We start from the raw sequence: 17,729 nt of genomic DNA on the forward strand, positions 1-17,729 counted from the left end.
TTCAAAAGGGAGACAAATAGGGTGGTTTCTTTACACTCATTCAACCACCTACCACAAAACCAATTTTTTTTTATAGTTTCTTTAAATATTCAGTTAATTTTGATGTGTTACTCTTCACTTCAGCATGAATTCAACACTTTAAAAAAAAAGAAAATACGCCACTTTTAAAGCTGAAAGCAAACTTCACGGAAAACAACAAGCGCGAAACAGCACCACTGATCTGTTTTAACCAAATATTCACTGGTCTAGTACAGCTAAAAACAAGAAACACTGAATCTGTGCGTGTTGTTAACTATGAGAGTGAGATGAGTGAATTTTGGGGGAACAAGAAGGTTCAGTTGATTCATTACACAGTTTGTTAATGAACAAGCTACTAGCTACACTTGTGAGTGTTGGTTTTTCTTCAAAGCAGGTCTTCAATTCAGTCTTATTTATGCATGATTGTGAACTGGTATGTGAACAAATGCCAATTGGCAATGCAAATCAGCATTTAATCTGCCTTAGAACGAAAAATCTTTATGAAAATGCTGTTCCTTTGCTTCCGTTGAATAACAGTTAACAAAGCTGAGAACCTTCAAAAACAATGTCTATAAAAAAAGATCAGCAATCTTATTTGAATATCAGAAAACTGGTGTTTAGCTGCCTGTATAATCTGTTCTTTTATCTTATATGTTATATGTGAAAAGAGGTGGGGGTATCAACAAGTCAAGGAAAGGTTACAAACAAATTTTAAACTACAAAGATACTCTGTATTCATTCCCCAACAAGCATCTTTCTCCTGTGTTTCCTCTCTGACGTACTCTGACGAGCGGTGTGTTATCAGAGCCTCCTGCTGTCAGGGTTGAAGCTCAGTTCCTGCTCAGAACGGATTCAGTGTTTCTGCAAGGTGAACAGAAACTCACAACCGTGACATTTGACTTTAATGTCTGGCCTTTAACAGCGGCTGGACGAGAGCACTGCCAGAACACTGTGTGTGGTCTGTGAGTGTGTGAGATCCCTGAGATGATCGGGATAGGCATCACTCCTGGTGATGATATCATATCCACATTCTGTGGTGCGACACACACAAGCGCACATACACACAGCCTTCACACAACGGCACTGACATCATCATCGCCATGCACACCAGAAGGGCCGTATTTTTCTTTTTTTATGGCGAGCATCAGGATGATGTCATCACCTTTCATCCCTGCCAATCACCACACATTTCTGGGCATTCACTCATTGATAATCTCAGTTTCCTGGCAGCGGGTGATATCATCAGGTAGTAAACGAGATTAAAAGATTAAAGATTAAAAGTGACTAAGAAAGAGCAATCTGACAATTAAATTCTTCACAGATCATCAACTGACAACAAAAGGGGATGCTGGAGATGACTTGACATATATATCAAAAGAGTCCAAGACGAGAACCCAACAAACAGACAAGATTCATGTTTTCTGTTTTTTAGGTTAACCAACAAGTCAGCAAAATACATTGCTTAACTAAAATTACAATTTGTTCGGGAAATTCATGGTCCCCTGAAGATTAAACCTACTGACTTTGAACCCCTAACTTTTCCTTCATACCCACCATGAGGTTGACATTTTAAGTTGTAATAAGTCGTTTTTAGTGAGATATCAGGACAACTATTAGATGGATTGTCATGGAATATGCTTCAGATCTTCATGTGCCCCTCAGGATGAATTGTAACCACTGTTATCACTTTTGTGATCCCTTCACTTTTGATATAATATCATCATGAGGTCAAAATTTGTATTTGTCCAATACTTGGCTAGCCTCAGATGTACTCTGTTTAGTTATAGTTGGCAAGCTTGCAAACACACTAAACTAAGATGGTGAATATGGTAAACATTAAACTAATCATCATGCTAGCATTGTCAGAGCAGCCTAGTCTCAGACCCAGCGCTTCAAATTCTGACTCTTGGCCAGTGACCTTTGGCATCTTGATACAAACGCACAAGGCACACTTTAGCATCTGTGGGAGAGCTACTTAGCTTTCAACTAAATCTATTGACAATCCATCTGTGTCAGGGCAATGGGCGTAGTATTAAGAGCGAGCATGTGGTCGTTTTCCCTTAAAATACTTATTCGCACCTAATTTTTTACAAGGTTGATATTGTTCAGGATAAACTATAATATGAATTACAGATATCATAAAAGTGAATCTTAAGTCACAAAATACAACAGTAATTCAGTAACACAACTGACTCCAAAATAAACTTTTGATTTATTGATTTTTATTATTGTTTTCTGAAACCTAGTTTTTCCTGCTTTTTACAGATTTATGATCATTAAAATACATTTACATTTTTCTGTTTCCAGGAGGAAGCTACATCTTCCAAACATAGTGTGTCACTTGCAGCTAATAACCATAATGTGGACATTATGTGACAGGCTGCCATAAATCAGAAGCATGATTGCTGTATTGTCACATTTTGTCCGAGGCCTCGAGGGAAAGTTGCCATCACCTTTGAAGGAGGAGAAAAGAGGGAGGTGATAATGTGTAAAAGAAGAGGACGAGGAGGGAGGGAGGAAGAGCGGGAAAATAAAAATAAAAGAGGCAGATGTGAATATATTCATGGGAAATGGATTACTAGACGCAGGAGAGAGAGAGAGATAATTGTTTGGAGTATTCGTTCCAAGTCCCAGCTCAATTTCAAACCCTCCACTTAAGTGAGTGGGTATGAGTGTGTTTCAGTATGTGTGTGAGTGTGTGTTACAAGTGCTTTTGGAGTGGCAGCAGGGGAAGAGTGTGATCCCTATACTTAGCTTTATACCTCCCATTCAAATGCACAGGTCAGCCACATACACACACTCACACACACACACACACACACACACACACACACACACACACACACACACACACACACACACACACACACACACACACACACACACACACACACACACACACACACACACACACACACACACACACACACAGTGGTGATATTTTATATTTTATTGTTCTTCAGCTCTCAATTGTTAGATCATACAGCAGCATCACCTTCTTATCGAGAGAAGACTCCATTACCACTCACCCTCGTACATACAATCATCATGTCACCCTCCTCTTCTCCTCTTCCTCCATCTCCCACTCATCCTCATATTTATCCTGTCTCTCATCCTTTTATCTGATGCTCTTGTTAAATTGATGCCTCGTTCCTCATTCCTCATTCACTAAGTTTTCTTTCACAGTCTTCTTGCATTTCTTAAACAAGCCGTCAACCTCAACCACCTGAAAATGACCGTATCAGTCATTTCAGCCGTCGACTGAAGACCACGTACTGCATGTTAATGCTGAAGTGACAAAGCCCTGTAGCCCTGGACCTCCAGGCAAAGCTACTCAAACTGAACATTAAGCTGGCACATGTAGGCAAACCTTTCTAGAAGGCAGGAGGTATGTTTTCAAAAAAGTTACAGCCTCTCAAGTAGAAAAGAGACACAAGAGAGGAGTGTTTTGACACCAGTATGCCAAAGGGACATATAATTATATATAATTTAACAAATGCACAGTGAAAGTATAGGTAAGCAAAATGTATTTACCAAATGTTCGTGCACATATGCATGTTTAACAACAGCAGCTCTTTACTTTTAAAGTATGTAAACCTGAAAAAAAATGTTTCACCATCATGTGAGGTCAAAGCTGCTCTGTTCAGTTTTCACTGTCCAGCGTAACCGTAGTTACAAATTTGTTGGTCACATTCTTGTTTTTCAAACTGTTCTGTGAGCAGATCCAAACCTCAAAAGAAAGCTTGATGTCAGCATGTAGAGCCTGCGTACATAAAGGGTTTGAATCCAGCTGAAGGAGGATGGAGGAGGGAGGAGAGAGGGGATTAGGGTGTGTGTGTGTGTGTGTGTGTGTGTGTGTGTGTGTGTGTGTGTGTGTGTGTGTGTGTGTGTGTGTGTGTGTGTGTGTGTGTGTGTGTGTGTGTGTGTGTGTGCATGTGTATGTGGTTCCTCCTGATGGGGTTAAGAGCAACGGGAGTGTGATGTGGTGATGGAGAGAGGATGAGAGAGATAAAAGAAAAGGAAAGAGGAGAAAAAAAATTTGAGAGTCGGGAGATCCATTAGCTAATGGATGTCTTCAGTCGTGTCTCGTCAGACTTATCACACGCACACTCACACGCATGCACGCACGCACGCACGCACGCACGCACAGAGGCAACAAGCTATCGAACCGGTGTTTTTTGTGAATTGTGAATGTGTTCAGTTAGTGCGCCAACAAATTGACTGCATTCTTTAACCCATCTAAACGAGGCCATAAATAATCCCAAATTCAACTGATATCAACTCTATAAAACCAAAACGCAGATGTGTGTTCACACTCTAAATACATTAATGTGTGTGTGCGTGTGTGTGTATGTGCCATGAGACAGAAACTAATTGGTGTCAATAAGACATCTGTGGCTCCTCTTTGATTAAGCCTGCAGGCTAGGAATAGGAGAATAACACCTCACAAACACACACACACGCAGGCACACACACACACACACACACACACACACACACACACACACACACACACACACACACACACACACACACACACACACACACACACACACACACACACACACACAAACAGCCTGTGGTTGTGCTGATAGCTAACTCCAGGCAGGGCCCATCTGTCTCATTACAGAAACGGTTCTCACTAGAGAATTTGTATTGTTTATGGACACACACACACACCACACACACGCACGCACGCACACACACACACACACACACACGCACACACACACACACACACACACACACACACACACACACACACACACACACACACACACACACACACACACACACACACACACAGTATGTATGACCACATCGCTGGCAGTGCTGGTAGCCTTGCTCAACATCAGAGCTGCTGGAGACAGAAACAGCTTATCTTGACAGAAGAATGGAGGAGAAATAGAAAGAAAAAGATTAAAATAATTAAACAAATATATCTATATCTAACTCTAAATCTGTCTGAGTTTTACAACTTATTGTGTAACAGTTTGACCCAGAAGCCTCTCTGACTGTGTGATCTTTACTGGAATAGAGTTTAACTTTTGAACAGTCAAGGAGTTCACAGTCACATTTTAACTATTTTATTTAACTTTTATCCACATTTAATCTCACATTTAACTTTGTGTGCGCTACCCTCACAATGTGTTATAGTCTTTCAGGTTGTGAGTCAGCTGTAAAGCACTTTTGACAGCACTAATCTGTACTGTATGGAAGGTGAATTCAAATAAAGTTAGATTGAATCCATTAATAATTGGCTTTTGACATTTTCATGATAGGACAAACCATAATTTATTGTGTGTCTCTTTTAGTTATCAGTGGCACGTGTTTTTTTGTTTTATCCTCTTTGTGTGCGTTGCAAATTTTATTGCATTTACAGAAACCTATTTTCTTTAAATGCGTGGTTGTGGGTCAAAGTCACAGTTGTCAAACCCCAACAGCATACTGCAAAAAAATATAAATAAATGTACGCATCTGACATGCATGTATTTATTTTGTTGTGCAACTGTGATGTGTCACACATGCTGCATCAGTAGCAGGGGATACATTGAGATATCGTCACACCTGACGCCTCATGTTTGTCAGGTGAGGCCATTACTGGTCTGATATGGTGCGATACTGTTTGACCAAGGCATTACATTTTGCATGGAAGGTTTCAAATTCAACTGATCTTTTACTTTTTGCTCTGCAGGTTTGATTCCCAATATTGTAGGGAATTAATCCAGTGCTGTCACGGAAAACACTAAATGATAAAGGAATTCACTTTTTTTCATTCACCATGAACCCTCTTTCATTACTAGCCCTGTCTCTATCTAACTTCATCACCATCTGCAGGTTAATTAAATAGAAACATCAAAGTTCAGCAAGTCCATATTGGACATGTGTTTTGGGCTTTCTAAGAAGTGATTGTCCCAAACAATCTTAAGGTCCTTGAAGTGGGACAAAGACCTGAGATCATGGACTAAAACTGGTTTATCTAAGTGACGAGGAAATGAACGAAAAAGCGACCTTGATACAACCTCTCTAAAGGAGGAAAGCCTGACTCTCACCAGTTTATATAGAGGATTCAGGTAGCTGACACAGGTGAGCTGAATCTCAGTGACGACCTGACTCCTCCCTTCAGGCTCCTGCAGAGAGAGGTGCATCTCAATTCCCTTAATTGCATCCTCACTTCTTTCCCTTGCATGTGTGGTTCTCCACATCATGCTGCAATTTAAGTGACAGTGATAAAGTCAAAATAATAAGTGTAAAACCGACACCTTTTTCACAGAGAAGAAAGAACTTTAATTAAATATAGAGAATCAAAAAGTTATTTTACACTTCAAAGTTTAAAATAAAAAAAGAATCAACATTATCATCTTTACAGTAGTTTCCTCTGTACTCTTCCCCTCCACACTGATACTACTGATAAACGTGTGTGTGTGAATGATGACCACCACTGTGAGCCTGGACGCAGACAAGCCATGATAACTGTTGTTACTGATGCTGGACAAGTGCTTCGGATCAAACCTCTTTTAACCAAACCCTCCATGTACTTCTTCCTGTACAGGTATTTATATATGTACTATAACAAAAATCATCCTTTAGCTTTAAAACATCAAATTTTTCTATTTGAGAAAAATCATGACACACTCAGACACACGGTTGCAGACACTCTTACATGTAGACACAAACAGAAAAGTGGTCTCCAGACCCATATTTGAGATAAAATAAATAGGTGGCTCATTTTGTGAGGGAAAGGAAATAAAGAGGGCAAACATACAGAGTATTAAAAGCACAATGAAAACAAGGTGGAGGAGGGAAATGACAAAGGGAGGATAGAAAAGCGTTCATTAAGCAGCTCTGTTCCATCTTCAAATCCATCACATGGAAGACACACACAGACAATCATAAAGACATATTCATGAACTCTACACCTAGATTATGCAAACTTTAACAATAATGATACGAACAACATTGTGACAAAATGAAAATGTTTGCTTTTCTGACTTACAAATGATAAAAAAACAAAAAAACACCATGGCTTATTTTAGTTAGATTGAAATTAGCAGTAGAAGTATGGCTTTTTAATTAACAGACACTATAATACAAAACAAAAAAGATGAATAAGGTTCAAATGGTTAGACATGAGAGAGACCGATCAAGGGAAACATCTTCTAGGAATTGAGTTTTCTAAAATCACAACAGTTTTTATTCCATTTAAAAATTGAAGGATGTTTAGGATTTTTTTCCTTTTTTTTATTCAATCAATAACATTCAGGCTGGATCCCCTCAGGCAGGAGCTACACATGATTCATATTCATCAAATGAGAGGGGTTTACTTTATCAGCATGTGATGCCAGTTAGCTTTTCTATCCAGTTAAGAATCAAAATTCACTTTCAAATTGTTTCTATTTGTGGCAAAAGCCATGGACATGATGACAAATAAACAAGAAAAATAAATGTGTGATCGCTGCCTGCTGCAGGTCTGAAAACGACGCAGACAGTTGTAAATCCTATGGCATTCTTACACAGTTTCTTTAGTGAAACAAAATTAAAAACAAATAGCATTGAAGCTGTGGCATAAGACTGTTTAGGCAGTAATGTCTGAAATAAGGGCTTTGGCAAAATTAACATTCTCATAAATTACTTAAGACTGTTTAACCACACACACTGCAGTGACTTTCACAACAAATCATCAGCGCGTCTAAGACATGTCGCTGGCTAATTGTCCTGCGCTGCAAAAAAAGCCTTTTTTTAAACAATACATGAGGTATGTAAATTCATACCTCATCTTTACATCAGGAGAAGTGCAAAATGAATTACAGTTGCACTGTAAAAAATGAACTGAATCAGGGCCAGATTTGAAAAACAAGTGAACCTCAGGGGAAGATGATTGAAATAAATTTGGATTTTAAGCAGCTTGATCGCACAACACTACGTGAAATGACCGTGACGTCTTAACAGCATATTACGTTGAGGTGGTAATGTGTTAAAATGATGTGCCGGCACCACGGAAACTATGCCAATGGAAAGTGAATATGTTTTAATCAAAGGTAGGCAGGTGATCCCGGTGGATTGATGGATGGGTCAAACAAGAGACTTTCACCCAGGTAACTGGTGTATGTGTCCCCTGTGAACCCAAAAGACAACAATGGCTTTTTACAATTAGATAGACTATGTCATTAATCTTACACCAAGCCATAGTGTTTTCGTTCCTAAACCTAACTAAGTAGTTTTGTTGCCTAAACCTAAATTGTTCCCTGTGGTGGAAGCCTGTCATTTTAAAACATTACATGACAGCACCAAGTAAAGCTCTGTTAAGAGGTTGTGGTCATTTCACGCACTTCCCTGAAATCACATTGATTTTAAGACTCAGTTGAAGAATTAATGACATTCTTTGCAGCGCAGCACTTAAGACACACTACTGGACATTTTCTCACTAAAAACTCTCGGTCACAACAGATAAGTGTCCAGGTTAACAAAAGAAACGCAAACTGATTGGCCGGCTAATCACAGGAAGAAAATAATAAATACAGCAAACCAAAAGAAAAACAAAACAGAAACAAGGATTTATGTATTAAGACAATCATTAGAGAAGGCAAAACCTCACAACAAAATCAAAGTCAAAATGGCAGCAGTCCTTAAGACGTGTTACTGTGGCGGCGTCCGACTTTATAACAGATCATGTGGTACAGGGGCCGACAGAGGACTCTGCGGAAGATTTAAGTCCGTTCCTAAACAGTGAAGCTGCTGTTGGCACCCAGTGATCACAAACTCATGCACTTATTTATGGCCTCTTTATAGTTAGCTCATCAGATCTGCAGCAAGTCTACTTTCTCTCTTGAATCTTGCATGGTGTCAATACATTTATTCCTGGTTTGTGAAATGACTGCATTTTGTTTCTCTCTGCACTTTCTGTTGGCTGAAAGAAGTAGCAGTGCAGATTTATGTGACGCGAGCTCAAAGCAAACATGGGGATTTCTTAAATGGCTAAAAACTGCAGCAGGCGGGAAGCATCTCAATCCTTCAGCTGATCGATTAAATGCAGAGGAAGACCTCGCTGTCTGAGGGTTTGTGCTGACGGTGGTGTGGATTTGGCAATAAGAAGTGAAAGTGTGTGTCTGATTTGGCTTGTCTGTGTCGGCTGGATTTGACCCCGTATGAATCCTGCAGCCTCATCATCATCATCATCGTCTTCACTTTCATCATCAGGCATTCTTCACATTATATTCCTTCATTAATGACCAAACTTCATAAATAGAAAATCCCTCATGTGAGATACAGCTGGAAGATGATTATCACACGTTGACTGTTGCACGAAAAGAAAAACAAGTCACTCAAGGGAAGAAATGGATTCTCTCCAAAATAAATACACTTCCTGTGTCCGTGGAGAGTCATAATGTAGGCGTGGCCGTTCTCCTATAAAGCATCAAGGTGTACAAAGTCTAAACAACTTATTTCTTCGCAAACAGTCTTTGTTTTTTTTGTTCTTTGTCTGTTTTTTCTTGCTGTTGTTTTTGTGTTAGAAAGGGCCTGAGTTGGGTTTGTTCCTTCAGATCAGGACGGTTTCTTCCATCCTGTGAGTCTGACTCACATCCAAATCCTCCGCTGGGATCGGCGTGAGTGTGCTTGGTTCATCTCGCACAGTCACACACACACACACACACACGTGCACACACACACACACACACACAGTCACTCACACTTTTACATGGGTGGAATGATCATTCCAGGGATTGCTGTTGGGTGGAAAAACAAACAGAGGGAGAGAAGGGGGGGAAGAGAAAAAAACGTTTAAAACACAGCCAAATATTTTTCATCGACATAAAAAATTCCTTCATAAATATATCAATATGTCTCCCCATCTGTGCAGCTGTGTGTCTGCAGCGACATTTAAAACATCAATACACAAATAAATCAGTAAAATCGTGCAGGGACACATCATAGAGTACAAGTTGGCGCTTGGCAATGCTGCTCTCTCACACACACACACACACACACACACACACACACACACACACACACACACACACACACACACACACACACACACACACACACACACACACACACACACACACACACACACACACAATTGTGCGAGGGAACAGTTGGTGTATTTTATTGTAGGTTTGTGTGTGTGCCTGGCAGATTGCATCATGTTGTGTGCTGTATTTAAACCCAAGGGATGGGTGTCAACATGTGAGAGGCAGAGCCCAGCCCAAAGTCACACACACACACACACACACACACACACACACACACACACACACACACACACACACACACACACACACACACACACACACACACACACACACACACACACACACACACACACACACAACCTTGTACTCCTATCTTTGTGAGGACACTCATTGACATAATGCATCTACTAGCCCCTAACCCTCACCTAAACCTAATTCTAGCCTGAACCTTCAAACCAAGTCTGAACCCTTAACCAAGCCTTGAACACCTGTCTCAAAGTGAGAACTGGCCAAAATGTCCTCACTTTGAAGGTCTAGAACTCAAATTGGTCCTCACAAAGACTGCTGTACAAGTACACAAACACACACACACAGAAGAAAAAAACATTTAATAAATGTTTTTATATTTCATGGTGAGTGAACTTTAAAGAGAAAAATAATTCATTGTTAGTACCAGCATGTCAAAACTCTAGAAAATATATTGTTTTAGTCAAACCACAATTTCTTCCTCTTTTTCTGTTTTGTTTCAGGTGCTCATGAGCACACACACACACACACACACACACACACACACACACACACACACACACACACACACACACACACACACACACACACACACACACACACACACACACACACACACACACACACACCATAGGGCAGGTATACTGCCAGTATAAACTGTCAAGAGAGTCGAACAGCTGTCATTGTTGATCGCTACCCGGTACGCTGCCAGTGTGTGATCACCGAGTGTGTGTGACAGAGGAAAGTGTTTGTGTATATCTGTAAGTGGGGACTGTTTATTTCAGCTGTGCTTTGAGGCCGAGCTTTGAGTTCCCACACCCCCGCACATGCTCTGTCTCTACACACACACATACATACACACACGCATAGAGCCAGCACAAATGCTCACCCAGGCACACACAGCTAAACAAAGCCAGCAATGTTGAGAAATAAATTCCATGTGCCAAATGTCCTTTTCTTCTAACTTCCTGTCTTTTTCCTCAGCCAATAGGAAGACAGGGAGGAGTTACTAGGCAACAGAAAGGCTAGATCTGTGCTGTGGGATGAGACGTGGATGGAAAAGGTAAAGGGGAAGAGGATGGAGAAGTGATGATGAGGCGGAAGTAATATGGGAAGAAGTAGACAAGATAGAAAAGTATGACATGAAAGAGATGTTGGGTTGATAAAATCAGGAAAGTGAGTGGAAGATCATTCAGAGGTAAGAGATCTGAAACAGGCAAATATTACTTTATTGAAAAAATTGTCAGTTTCCCAAAGGTTGCAAATTCTATTTGTCAATAGAGATAAATGAAAAGATAGTTGAGGGACATACTTCAGGTGAAGGCCAGGCCTTGTAGAGAGTTGGTTGTTGAGTACTTGCTAGAGTCCACAAATGTTTGATCTAGAGAGAGGCAGAGAGACAGGCAGGAGAGAGAGAGAGAGACGGGGACAGAGAAATAACAAAGGGAGGGTGTAAGGTCAGAGGAATATAACAAGGAAGGGTTAAAAGTCAAAGATAGGAGAGATAAAGAAAAAAACTGTTCAAAAGGTGAAGCAGTACAAAAAGCAGACTTGGATCAAATTTGTCCTCACTATAAAAAACATTATCCCCTCCAGGAGAATCATAATATCGCTTGGATGTGTCTGTGCGTCTTTGGCTAATTAGCATTCTGCTGCAGCAAACTGCATAATATAGTGTATGGCCAGTTATGGCTGCATGCTCAAGGACCTCTTTTTTCAAAACACCTTTTATTGCCTGTTTTATACTGCTTTTAACTGTCTGCTGACTAAACCTCACTGGCCCCGGCCGGTAGGGGTCCCTCGTGATAACACAACTGACTGTATAGCCGCTACTCTGTGCCCAGAGACACAGAGGGCGGAAAACTTTGCTCACTTTTAACAGCTAACGGAAATACCAGTAAACACACTGCTGAGTACATCGCAGCAACTCAGCCACTGCTATGAGTGTTTTTAGCAAGATTGTATGATATGTCTTATACGAGTTTTAGCCGTTTCTTCCTAATACAACGCCACCTTTTTTTGCGCAGCCCATTTGTGTCTAGACGCGGGGTAGCCAATTTTGATTTGTATTAATTAAATCACAACGCAGCAGTGGTCGTTGCAGACTCACCTGGTCGAGATCTGCACCTTTCTAGTTTGATTTAAGAGAATTACATTAAGAAGCAAATGTGAATGTAGCATGATGGACGACTGGGCTTTAAGAGCGTATGGCCTTGACAGTGTACATTGGATTTCCTTGCCAAAATGTCAGATTGTTTTCACAAATTTAACGGAGAAAACAATCATAACAATGTTAATGTATTTTGTTGTTTTAGTATGCTACAATGCTGATATTTAAAAGGTACAATATTTCCATGTTAAACATATTATTGTAGCGCGTTAGCATGTCAGCTTTTGCTACTTAGCAATAAAGACAAAGCTAATGACAATGTCAGTTTTGCAAGTAGTTGGTCATTAACCAAAGCACTGGACAAATTGGACAAAACTAAAGGATATATACACAGGGGAAGTCCTCCTGCTAATCATCCTCTGTCTGACTGGCTGTTGTCATGGCACATTACCTTGGAGCCCGTTGCCGTTGGAGCTGTTACAGGATGGCGGAGGGGAGGAGGAGGGCCTGACCACTGGAGCGAAGGCGGACTTCTGCTTAACGGCCGCCGACACCATGTTGGCCGGAGAGAAGGAGAAGACGCCAGAAGAGGAGGAGCAGTTGGAGGGGAGAGAGGTGGAGGAGGCCATAGTGGGGCTGGACGGGACAACTGGGGTTGGTGGTAATTAAAGGGTTTTTAAGGAAGAGGGGAGGAATAAGGATAAAGAGAGAAGTAGAGAGGTGGGATAATGAATGAAAGGATGGATTTAGGATGAAGGGTGAGAATAAAGGAGAGAGATTATGGTTACTTCATTGAACTTGATGCTTCAATTTATTGTTTCAGCAATAAAATTTGAAGTTCTCCACATTATGTGAGACATGTTGATATACATAACATGTTTTCAAGATGTTATGGCAAAGAAATTGAATATAATGTTTATAAAAGTGTCTGCCTTTTGAGAATATACTTTATGGCCAGAAGTAGATAAGCACCCCTGTCCACATTTCTTTGTGTTCTTTAGTCTTGAGCTGTTTTCATGGGTTGGACTAGGCTCTTTAGTTCTGATCAGGGGAAACAGTTTGTGTAAGGCCCTTTTGTGTTTTAACGTGACAATGCAACTGTACACAAAGTCAGGTTCTAAAAAAAATAGTTTTGTGTGAAAGAACATCAAACACCTTTATGATTCATTTAAACCACCAGACTGTGAACCAGGGTGGTGCTCGACCTCACTGCAGCTGTGAATCAAGGAAAATCCCTGCAGGCAAGTTCCAAAATCTTCGAAAGGTTCCACTCTTCTAAAGTCAGATCTCCATTTCTTGTCTTCATCACCATTGAGAAAAATATCAGCAAAAAAACAACATCTCAGATCTATATGAATCCCTCATTCTTCTCACATCACTCTCTCTTGCTTTCTGCTAAATGGAAAAGGAATGCAATTAAAACAAAAGAGGTGTGACTGTCAGATGAAAGGAAGCAAGGAAAGGAGGTAGGAGATGGTAGGAAGACAAAATGGAGTTGGTGATTGTTTTTGAAAATAAAGAGACAGAAAGCCCCATGGGGGAAACTTCACTTGGCAGATCTAAGACTTTCACTTCCTGTCCACAGACTTGTGTGGGTAAAGTATGTAAGATTTCCATGAATGTATGCAATTATTAGCGATTGTTATTAAACTGGTTGCAATTTAACTCCATTTTGAAGTAGCTTGGTGGCAGCTAAAAGGACTGTATGATAAATACCTTCACTACAGAAGTGAAGTAGCTAATAGCTTGTAAAACATTTATCTCTCTAATGTGTAGCATGTGACTGACAGTGGAGTAAATGCACACATGTACACTCACTAGCATAAGGCGAGTTGGCTGCAGAGCCGTTGAGGAAAGTAGGCGAGCCTCCCAGGTTGGTCATGCCGGTGTTGTTAGTGTAGCCGTTCATGGTGCTGGTGACAGAAGTGTAACTGGTCTGCTGCGGCGTAGAGCTGGGCACGTAACCATGAGGAGACACACTACTGCTGCTGCGCACGAAACCTGCAGGAAGTGATTGTGGAGGAGAGGAAGAGGAGAACGTGGTGATTGGACAGTTGTTTGAGGTGATGTGAACACAGATCATTCATGAAATAAATTAAGCTGATGTGACTTATGGTTGGACTTTTATATAAGATATAAGTTAACTGAGGTCAACTTTGGTAAAAATACAAATTTATAGATTAAAGAAATAGCTGAGCAGTGAAAGGATATATGATGGCTAATAAATAAATACATATCCTGTTTATATTTTCAAAGGGAGACACCACTGGCAAAAATATGTTTTCATGAACTGGTCAATTTTGAGAATATTGGCTATTTGCCACCATTACATTTCTTGTTTCAGACAAGTAGAAGGAAAACATCCAAATTAAATATTCAGATGTTTATTTCACTGCTTATTTGTTTGTGAATATCTCGAAGGTCAGCTTTTTTTTATCTTTCAAAGAGAAAATAAGGGTATTCTGTGTTTCTGGGTCAGAAGTGGTGACTTGTATTTGATAAACTCACTGCAATTAAAAATAAACCAACACTTTGATGATTAACACTTTAAAGAACTTACCCTGATTGGTCTGTAGGGGTTCAGTGACATTGACGGACAGCTGTCCAGTGAAGGAGTTGACCCCCATCATGCCACTGTGGGTGGAGCCGGAGAGCTGGGTGTGACCTCGTGGAACGCTGTAGAGAGCTTCTGCAATGTCCGCCGCGCGTTTCATGATGATCTCCTACAGGAAGAGAAAAAGCACAAAAGAGCGATTACCGCAAACATGAAAACTAAAATAACACTTTCATTTTCGTTTTCCTTGTGGATGTTTGCTTGTATGTGTGATCCTTACCTGGTTATTATGGGGCAAACCATAGAGGGCTTCTACCAAGTCTGCTGCTCTCTTTAAAATAACCTCCTGTGAGAAAAAGAAGAGTGTAGAATTTGCCTCAGTTTGTATATATACACAACACGTGTAATGTAGCCTTTTTTAATTAAAATTCACAAGTAAGTTACATTGAGGTTTTAGATGCCTTTGAAGACATACAAACAGATGCAAAATCACACATGGAATCACATATAAAAGTTATTTAAAAGTAAATATACAATCCTTCCCCCTCCCAGCTACACTACACTCAACATGGATTTCAACGTCTATTCATGATAAACAAATTGCTCTTCACTCCTTTTAAAGGCAGATTATCTGCTGTCAGGTCTAGTGCTTTTCTGTGTCTAAATGACATGTTAAAGTGACAGGCATTTAAAATATACTCTGAAGTAGATCTAAAGTGCTCTGTAGATCTTTTGCTGTGCATTGCTGTTCATCTCAGACCACAATGTGAGCCGTTCTGAAGTGTCCCTCAAAGGGTAAATATACCCGTATTAATTATTCTTTTCAGGATCAAAAATTCTCCAGTGTTTGTTAAAGGTAAACTTCTTTGCAACAAAGAGGTTCTCTAAGTGTTATTCACATTTTAATATCTTGTTTCAATTCTTCCTCCTCTGCTTTCCCAGTCCATTTTCACCCTTTTTCTACATCCGTCTTTGCCTCCGCATTGGGAATTGTCTTTCTTATTTTCCCCACCCACCAAACCCTCTACAATTCTCTCTTTTTCCAAGTCTCTTTATTGTTTCTCCTCCCCCACCAGCCCTCTCAGTCTCTCCCCCCCTCTCTCTCGACTCCCACCCCGGGGTCTAAGGTGTCTTGTTTAACAGTTAATGTGCTGTCGTTTCCACAGCGTGAGGCCGCCCGGCGACAGAGAGAAAATTACTCTGTGCTTCACAGTATTAAGCTGCAGTGTGTGACACAATCACACACCCACACTTATGGTTAGCTGCATGTGTGCTCTTTTGAGTTTGTGCCTGGTGGAACATATTGCCTCTCCATCAGTGTGTGTCTCTGTGTATGTGTATGTTTGTGTGTGTGTGTGAGGATATGAGAGGTCACAGAGCCAGTCAGCAGTTTTAGTGTGCCTCTCCATGGTGCTAAATTCAATCTTTTACACATTATTATGACCAGGCTGGGTCTCTGTTAACCTCTCATTATTAGACTGGTGAGCTGAGTGTCTTTCTCACACACGCACACGCACACACACACACACACACACACACACACACACACACACACACACACACACACACACACACACACACACACAATCACAGAAACCTGATCCTCAATGTGCGAGCGGTTCCAGTAAGACAGTGGCTGATAAACGGGAAGGAAAGATGATCCTGTGGTAACATCATCATTATCAGGTCTGCAGGCCTCTTCAAACTAATCACTCAAAGCCCCGGCCTGCTGGGATCGATGCACTTCGAATACTTTGCCTGTTTACGTCTTTTCATATTTAGAAACAAAGCTTCTCACATCGCCTCATTAATCTCTCCCAGGTTGTGTCTGTAAATAAGAAAGCATTGTTTGCCGGATTACCTCCTGCTCAATACAAATGAATAGTGCTTCCAGCTGCATTGTGTTGATATGCATGAGAAAGTGTTGTTGTCGATCATCATTTATGTTTCAACACTGATTAAAAAGTCTAAAATAATCTGGCTTTGACATCCTGAGGCCTAAACTTTTGTCAATTAGATTACCTGCAACAAAAATAAAAAAAACAACTAATTATAACAACAAATTTAAACTGAAATTGGGGACTAAGTATATCTTTTGGGTATCAGATTACACTGTTCAACTGAGTTAATGCCATAATACTGCAAAATTGTTTTGTTTGTGTACTTGATGTGATGATTTGCATGTCAATAGATATCTTTGTGCTTCTGTTAATACTAAATTACTTGAGGAAAAGTGTTTTACACATCAGGTAGTGATGACAGAAAGTGATTTTCAAATTATGTTAAGGACTTTATTTCAATGTCTAAAGGTCCAAAATAAACATTCAAATATAGTATTTGAAAAGCTGCTTAAACATCAGTTATACAGTGTGAAACATAGACGTTCAAACTACTGCAAGAAAATTTGGTCCAGTGAAGACAGTTCATTCTTGACCTTGGAAATAGTTTGACAAGATAATCTTAATATAAGATCCACTTACGCTATTTTTTAAAGCATATCATGGTCTTCATCAGCAAATGACTTTCTCTCAGTAAGTAAGAGTACACATGCAGTCCTATTTTGACCTAAACAGAGGTCATGACATGCAAACCGCCACATCAGTGCTTCACTGGGTTGTGTTGGGTTTGACCCTCTCCTAATGTCTCTGTCCGTTTACTTCTTCCTGGGTTTACAGAAGGTAATGATGAATTATGACAGTAACCAACTCTGAAATGTGTCATTTTTAATCACAGATTGCTGCATTTTTCTTTGACTCATGTAATTGCTACAATAAAGCCTGATTTTAAAGCTTTAATCTAAAAGTGAATCATTTGTCTTGATTCATGT

At 40.2% G+C, this 17,729-nt stretch overlaps 1 protein-coding gene across 2 annotated transcripts in view; it reads right to left on the reverse strand.

The window, feature by feature from the left end:
* Positions 1-6,320: 6,320 nt before the first annotated feature.
* LOC129113364 (transcription factor COE1) overlaps positions 6,321-17,729 on the reverse strand; it is an 87,251-nt gene continuing 75,842 nt past the window's right edge. For both annotated transcript variants that reach the window (XM_054625601.1, XM_054625600.1), the window contains exons 12-17: positions 15,183-15,248; positions 14,909-15,071; positions 14,167-14,349; positions 12,800-12,997; positions 11,551-11,619; positions 6,321-9,743 (exon numbers count right to left, since the gene is read on the reverse strand). In XM_054625601.1, coding sequence (XP_054481576.1) covers positions 11,552-11,619; positions 12,800-12,997; positions 14,167-14,349; positions 14,909-15,071; positions 15,183-15,248 — 678 coding nt within the window. In that variant the 3' untranslated portion in view covers positions 6,321-9,743; position 11,551. The remainder of the gene's footprint in view (positions 9,744-11,550; positions 11,620-12,799; positions 12,998-14,166; positions 14,350-14,908; positions 15,072-15,182; positions 15,249-17,729) is intronic.

Source organism: Anoplopoma fimbria, chromosome 24, assembly GCF_027596085.1.
Source record: "Anoplopoma fimbria isolate UVic2021 breed Golden Eagle Sablefish chromosome 24, Afim_UVic_2022, whole genome shotgun sequence".
Classification (NCBI taxonomy): Eukaryota; Metazoa; Chordata; class Actinopteri; order Perciformes; family Anoplopomatidae; genus Anoplopoma; species Anoplopoma fimbria.